Source organism: Chanos chanos, chromosome 7 (genome assembly GCF_902362185.1).
Source record: "Chanos chanos chromosome 7, fChaCha1.1, whole genome shotgun sequence".
NCBI lineage: Eukaryota > Metazoa > Chordata > Actinopteri > Gonorynchiformes > Chanidae > Chanos > Chanos chanos.
Genome location: NC_044501.1, coordinates 15023570 through 15031728, shown reverse-complemented (window position 1 = coordinate 15031728; position 8159 = coordinate 15023570). Strand labels below are relative to the sequence as shown.

At 39.9% G+C, this 8159-nt stretch overlaps 2 protein-coding genes across 2 annotated transcripts; both read left to right on the top strand.

The window, feature by feature from the left end:
- Positions 1-266: 266 nt before the first annotated feature.
- On the top strand, positions 267-1256 carry LOC115816037 (2-oxoglutarate receptor 1-like). The gene has a single exon (XM_030779008.1). It carries the CDS (start codon positions 267-269, stop codon positions 1254-1256), a length of 990 nt encoding a protein of 329 aa, XP_030634868.1.
- A 2614-nt stretch (positions 1257-3870) lies between these two features.
- LOC115816035 (2-oxoglutarate receptor 1-like) lies at positions 3871-4890 on the top strand. Its single transcript, XM_030779007.1, has one exon. The coding sequence runs from the start codon at positions 3871-3873 to the stop codon at positions 4888-4890; it is 1020 nt and encodes a 339-aa protein (XP_030634867.1).
- The last annotated feature ends 3269 nt before the right edge of the window (positions 4891-8159 follow it).

Here is an 8159-nt window from a genome sequence, read left to right as displayed (position 1 = left end):
AGTTAGATTTGCATGAAATAATGTGTACATATTTCATATAACTTTTTTTTTCCAGAGATATTTGTCTTTGAGGGATAAAATGTTGCCCTAAATATATTTATTAAAAGATCTTCAAGATATAGTCGCTAATAAAGTTAAAGTCATAATCAGCTCAATGTAGAACTTGCATATGCATAATTATAATTTGCATTGTTTGAAACACAGTGCAACCGTTCATCAGTAAAGGTGCCAATTCATCTAGCTACGTCTTTCAACGCAACTCAGCAATGACAAATGCATCAAACGGCAACTGCACTAATGTGGACCAGCTGGTGAAGCGCTACTATCTGCCCGTCACGTACAGCATCATCTGTGTGGTGGGTGTGGTGGGTAATGTGACCTCTCTGCTTGTGTACATGACCCGGGTGCGCCCGTGGCATAGTAACAGTATCATTATGGTCAATTTAGCAATCTCTGACCTACTTTATATGTTCAGCTTACCTTCCTTGGTGCATTACTACCTGTCCGATGAATCCTGGGTGCTTGGTGACTTTGCATGTCGTTTCATGCGCTTTGGATTCCTCTTCAACCTCTACAGCAGCATCCTCTTCCTCACATGCCTGGCTGTCTTTCGATATGTGGCTGTGGTACACCCCCTTTGGATGGTTCAGATGCAGCACAAACGCTGGGGCGTGTTGGTCTGTGTTGGGGCGTGGACCATATCCGCCCTTCAGATGGCACCTACACTTACAATGATTTCCACTGAACAGAGGGGAAATAAGACTCATTGTTTAGACCTGGCTAGCAATGATCCAGTTGACGTGTGGTGGTACACCTGGATGCTGACGGCGCTGGGTTATCTGCTTCCTCTAGTAGTGGTGTGCACCTGTTACCTACGTATTGTCTGTAAGCTGGCACGACGTTGTCAGCAGTTGGGCAGCTGCATGCGGACAAGAGCAAGGGTGCAACGACTAATTGTGGTGGTGCTAATGTGCCTCATGATATGTTTCCTGCCTTACCACGTGCTGCGGACACTCAGGGTGTACACGAGGATGATGCCTGACGTCTCCTGTCTCATGGATCGTTGGGTGCAAGCTCTCTACGCCATCACAAGGCCGTTGGCTGGGCTGAACTCCATCTTCAATCTCCCGCTCTACACGCTTGCCGGAGATCGCTTCAAACAGGCCTTTCTGGATCTGTTCAAGTGCACTCCATGTTCGGTGAAGTCTAGTTCATTTGTCAACGTAGTCAGCAAACCCAGCAGTCAGAACACATGAGAAAGATAAATTGTTGATCAGTAACAGCTAAAAGGCAAGGCAAGGCAAATTTATTTATATAGCACAATTCAAACCCAGGGGCCATTCAAAGTACTTCACATCAGGAGCAATAAGTACAACAAATACAGTTATATTAAAGGATAGAAGTAGAAACAAAGAGAGCAATTATAAACAAAAAGGAAACAGCTAGATATTTAGCTAAGACAGCTAAGATGAATGTAAAAATTGCCATGTTAAGATAGTGAATAATAGATGACAAAAAGATAAAAAGAGAGAAGAGGTATAAGGGAATTAAGAAAAAAAGCCTAGACTCAGGTTTTAACACATTTATGAAAATCAGTCTCTCTCAAAAGTGGCATATTCAGCGTGTCCGCTGGAAACCTCACACTCTTTCATAAGTGTATGTAAAACAATCCCCTTTCTTGGCTTTCATTCAGTTTATCCAAACATTTCATCCAGTTTATTCACACAACCCAGATATTCATCCACACAATAGGGTAATTAGGATTAATATGAACAGATTGATGAAAACATCTCTGCCATAACATTTCCTCAAGAAAACCTTGCAATGTGTGTCTAAAGGGTAAATTTTAATGAGAAGAATGTAAAATTGCCTTTATGACTCAACTGACTCCTACACTGACTACTAAAGCTATAGTTGTGTCAATATAACCTCAGGCAAGCTACATATGTCTCTGTTTAAAAGTTACAAATATCTAAAAAAAAAAAAAAAAAACTACCTTGAATATTCCTTGTGGCTGCTTGTTAGCTATGACTGCATAGTCAACATTTTGTTCTATCTTCTCCCTTAGTGTACAATGTATTGATTTTTTTTTAAAATGATTTAGGTTACACCTTTGCCCCCCCCCCACCCCCTAGTGTAAAGTCAACTTATCTGCAACCAATCTCTTTCTTTCACATGAAAGCTAAGTCTCCCTCTTGGGTTGTGAGATAGTATATTAAACCCAGCTCCAATTTTGTTTGATGTTATTATTATTAGTAGGGATTAGTTGAGAACAGTGCAAGCAAAAATACTAATGCAAACAACAATTCAGTTGGTTCGGTTTTTGTTTAACATTCATGGAAAGGGTGGATACAAAGAGAAGAAAGTGCTGACAAAAAGGATTCATTTTGACCTGACTATGATCAGTTTACTAAGTGGTCTTAAAACTGTTCAAGTAGTTGTGTCCTGCCACTAATAACTGTATCCCAGCATAGCCACTTTGACGATTAATGCAGTTCCATTCTGTATTTTTTTTTTTTTTAAATAATGTACTATGTTTGCCACACTTTGTGCATCTTCTTATGCCTAATGACTAACCACGAATACAGCTCATTGGAGGACCCCAATGTATTTCATATCCGAAATATTAGCTATCGTTGGCAACTAAACAACCAAGTGACACCTCATTTGCAAAAAGCTTAGCCTTATGAACATGGCCTTATTTACTGGGAAAGAGCATAATTAAAACCTCTCTCCTCACAACTATCCTCACAATTAGCAAATTAAAAGAAATTTGCAAACTGCATTTGATGTTGCAAAACATTCTTTTTTGCCCACTGTTGATTCTGTAGTAAGCTAAGAAATGAAGTAGATGTCATGGTTAGCATTTCATCTTTAACAGCAAACCCACAAACGTGCTTTGTTTTCCAACGTGTATGCTTAAAATGATAAATCTCCACTAAATCTGTCTGTGATATGTTCTATTTTTAGTTTTTGCTGTTCAAACAGGAACACAGCTAAATGATCTGAAACCAGATTATGAGGGTAGCATTACATGTGTTGTATACTTGTGTTTGTGGGTGTATAGGAGACCTAAATAACAATGGACAAATTAAGCATAAAAAAAAAAAAAAAAAAAAAAAAGAAGAAGAAGAAGGAGAAAATTCCCTGATGCAGTGAGAGAAGGAAAGTGCTTCCTTGTGAAGGAACACAATACACTAGGGAACACACAGGTGGGTGTGGCTGCCCGTAGTTCATGAATGCAAAGTTTTAAATGGACTGTACATCATGCAACTTGATGAGACTGAGAGACAGAGGCTGGAGCTACATCAACATCACTGTCAGATCTACATATGTAAGTAAACTGGCATCACATTCTATCAGTGTACCAGCTGACATTCTAGAAGAAACAAACAAACAAACAAAAAGAGTTCCACTTACACTATATCAGGTAAAATGGGATATAATTGATTAGATTAGACTGTGGTAATTTATTGAGCTTCTAAGGTCAAAATGTAGTAAGAAACACTTTTGATTTACACTAATATTTCTTTAAAAAGAATCTGTGATACCCATCATAGTAACGTGCAGACTGTTTTGTTGAGAAATATAAAGCAGATTTGGTGTGTTTGTAAAGTTTAAGGAATTAAGGAAACAATACATGGCACACCAAACTGATAAAACAGCTCATGTCAGTTTTGTCAGTGAGTCCATTGAACCCTCCATGTAACAAACTGCTTGGATTAAGGTACCAGAATTTGACAGGATTAAGTTCTCAGTATCACACTGCATGAATTGTACAAGGACTGCTCTTCCGGCTGGCGGTCAGAATGCTAGCTGTGAAACATTTATTAATGTCTATGTTTTTCTCCCTCCACGTCCAGAACAGCAATGTCCAGCGTCATATATTACGGAAACTCAACTGGCAACTGCACTAATGTGGACTACCTGCTGAAGCGCTATTACTTGCCTGTTATGTATGGTGCCATCTGTGTGGTGGGTGTGGTGGGCAATCTGACCTCTCTGCTGGTGTATGTGGTACAAGTAAGGCCATGGAGGAGTTGCAGCATCATCATGGTCAACTTAGCGATCACTGACCTCTTTTATATGCTCAGCATGCCTTTCCTGGTGTACTACTACACCAGAGGTGACTCCTGGATGTTGGGTGACTTCGGCTGCCGTTTCATGCGTTTTGGATTTCATTTCAACCTTTACGGCAGCATCCTCTTCCTTACCTGCCTGGCCATCTTTCGCTACGTTGCTGTGGTTTACCCGTTAAAGGCTACTCAGCTGCAGCGCAAGCGCTGGGGCATAACAGCTTGTGTGGTGGTGTGGATTCTGGCAGGGGCCCAGATGGCACCAATGCTCCAAATGATCTCCACTGTACAGAACAGAAACAAGACCTACTGCCTGGACCTGGCGAGTAACGACCCAGCTGAGGTGTGGTGGTACGGCTGGATGCTGACGGCTCTCGGCTACCTGCTCCCCCTGGTGGTGGTGTGTGTTTGTTATCTGAGCATTGCCCGTGAGCTGTCAAGGCCTGCGCCACTCACAGGAAACTGGGCACGGGCAAAAGCGAGAGCACGGCGATTGATTGTCTTGGTGTTGACTTGCTTCATTGTCTGCTTCCTTCCCTACCACATTTTAAGAGCACTCAGGATTTACACAAGACGGACACCTGAGGTCTCTTGCCTGTTAGATCGCTGGGTTCATGCAGTTTACATCATCTCCAGACCCCTGGCTGTGCTTAATACAGTGTTCAATCTGGCACTTTACACATTAGCTGGGGACCAGTTCAAAAAGGCTTTTCTTAGTCTTTTCAAGTGTGACCAGGCGCTAGTCAAGCTCAGAGGACTGGTCACTGTGGAGCTAATCAGCAAACCAAACACTCAAACCACATCAGGGAGGTAATGTTACACACATCACCACTCCAGTCATTGCTCATTTGTAGTCAGTACTGTTTTAGCTTTCAACATATCCAACCCATAAATGTAAATGCCCCCCCCCCCCCCCCCCCCCCCCCCCCCCCCCCCAGGTTTAATCCTTTGCTGTCCACAAACAAGACAATATTTGATATTTTATACTTTCCATTGTCTAATTTTAATTCTGCCTTGTTAGAGTCCAAATTGAAATGGGTACCTGTTTCTAGCTGTATACATTAGGTTGTCAAATACAATCAGAAACGTCCTTGTTGGAAAGCTTGTTAAGGCAGAGAGAGTAGCAGTGCTTGGTTCTCAGGCTTTGATGTTGAAATATTGTGAAATGTTTGAATGTTCGAATGTCGAAAACTCAAATTTGAATGAAATAACAGTGTATTCAGTGTTTGTTTAACAGTAATCTTTGTACAGTATATATGCAAACAATGAAATATCTTTTCATCACCTAATGCCTTTCATTTATTCTTGTACTCTTTGTCTTACTATTTTCACAGTTTGTGCAGTGTTGTGACAGGTTAGAGCAGAAGCTGAGCTGTGCATACTGACATGTACTTTTTTAATCCTCTTCTTATTCTGTCAGTCTTTTATCTTTTTTGAAGTATTGGTTAATCACTGTGTATCACTGGTACCTCTGTTTAAAGAGGAATAAATGTTCTAATCTGGTTTACTCATTGCTGACATTTTGTTTTCTTTACTAATCTTGATACTGCATAAAAATCATCAGACACAGAATGATCATCACTTTACAGTTGATGTGTAATTTCAGATTAGTTCACAGATTTTGAACTATGACTTTTCAACAACATGGCCATTTCCTATCTCCTTTGTTGCATATTTTTTTCAGTGATATGTTGTGTCAAGGATCAACATAAGGGAAATGCCTATGAGTTCTCACACATAAAAATCTAGGTGTTTATGTGATGTATACAGATGTATGATACAGTGATTTTGAGTGCATTTTCTCACAGTGCCACTCACAACTGAAAGCCGAGGGCAAATGTAATTGCTATTTCAACAGCATCTGTCAGATTAGCCCTTGTTAGCTTAGCTAGTTGTCTGGTTTTTGAATAGTCCTTATCAAATTGTTCATCAGCCAGGTAGGCACTTTGCACAGAGTTGTGACGAACTTATCAAAATACCACAGAAACTTAATACACTGTCACTTCTCTGAAACATGACTTAAATCAGGAAATAATGTGGTGGGTGATACATACTCATATGTTACATAACACGACAATTCAGGAAAGGAACAAAAAACATGATGGGTTTGCAGCACATAGGACTGCTGGCATGTTAACCTTGTAATTGCATGCAAGGGCGGATTTTCCAATCAGTCTTTTGTTTGAAAACTGACGTCTTTGGGTTATTTCCAAGACTGTGATAATAGTGAGTTATCTGGAAGCCAGTCATCTCAGTTTCCTGGTGTTTGAAGATTCTATGACAGGTCTGATTTGATATTTGTTACTGTTTGTCATACAATAGCTTGTAACACAATAGCTAACATAACAAGTCATGGAATCCTTTCCAAGAAGAGGAACCCTAGTTAGCCAGAGGTTTTCAGATAGAAACCACACCTCTGTGTGTGATCAAAACTCATATAAACCAAACATCACTCTTCCGAAGAAAATGAATGAATGAATGAATGAATGAATGAATGAACCAAACAAAAAGTACACTTTCCAAAGATCAATGAATGATTTTTTTTCTCCATCACTTCAAAATCAAGTGAGGGACCAGTGCTTCATTCAAGTCCTGGAGTGCCTAGTACCTTGTATGTTGTAACCAACATGTCCAATGCTTGATCCTCCTTTCTTCAGCTACAAAGTACGGCACCTGTCAGACTGCAAGACTGTAGTGAATACCACTGGTTCAGTATTCAGAAAGGTGAGAAATGAGGCTGTGTAGTGAAGTCCACTGATGACAATACTATTACATGGTGTTTTTTGAGTTTTCCTGTTGTTGCTATGGCTACACAAACAGATACCTGACTCAAGTGTGACTATCCCCAGATTCATAGGCGTCATTTACTTTTTGTCATGGCCCATTTTGTCCCTGCCACTTTTTGAAAGCCTTTAGTTAGTTGAACTTAATGATGAATAAAATTACGTTGGTACATATCATGTCATTAAGAGAGAAACCCAACATGCTTACTGATCTGTAAATATAAATCGAAACACTTATGTTGCTGTTGTGCACGTTTTTATGTATGATGCAACATGATCTTCTATGATCTTTAGTTAAGACCCAAACACGCCCCCAAGGAGGTAACGTTAGAGCAATTTCTCTGACACTCTGTTCAGTTCTTCAAGTTTGCCGGAATGTCAACATTACTTGTTTCTAATGTACTGCAATATGGCTTGGAGTAGCAATATGCATAGGTGTAACACAGTTTCAGTATTTGGGAAAACACACATAAGCAGTGTGCTTGACAGACCCCAGATAGCAAACAGATGTTGGCCCAACGTCTGTTTGTTATCTGGGATATAACTTACGGTGTTTTCACACTTGGTTCCTTTCAGCCCTCAAAACGAACTCAGAGCAACTAGTCAGCATTTTTTGCATATATGTGAACATTCCAAATGAACTCGAAACTTGTGCATTGTGAATACAAAACGCTCCAGGTTTGATTCACCTTTTGCCATTGTATTTTAGCCCTCTAGGCTTTCAGTTGACAGATCACATGCTATTGCACTGGGACACTTGAAAAAACAAATAGAACCATGGCTGCTGGTAACTATGGAAACCATGAGAGGCCATGAATTTATATTCAATTTAGATAAGATTTTCTCATGGTAACGTGTTATTCTTCTGTGTTTTCTTGAGATCTTGACTTATTTATGTTATTATCAGGAAATGATGAAACTTATTCGAGGTCTCCCGTGCTAACAAATTAATTATGTCATTATCACAGGAAAACAAACTTTTGTTATTTCGTGATGATGACATAAATTAGTCAAGATCTCGAGAGGACAAAGAAAAATAACACGTTATCAGGAGAAAATGGAATATAATTTAAATGTAGATTCATGACATTTTAGGGCTTCCATAGGTAACAATAGCAAGAACTAATGTGAACAGAAAGAGGACTGAGGCCCCATCAGACCTGAAGTGGACCAGAAAGATAACTGAGTCCTCTTTCAATTGAACTCACAGTGTGAATGCAAAAAGAACTGAGTCCCTTTTCTGTTGGTCCCCTTTTTGGTCCTCTTTAAAAGGACTGAGTTTGGTTAGTTTAAAAAGGAC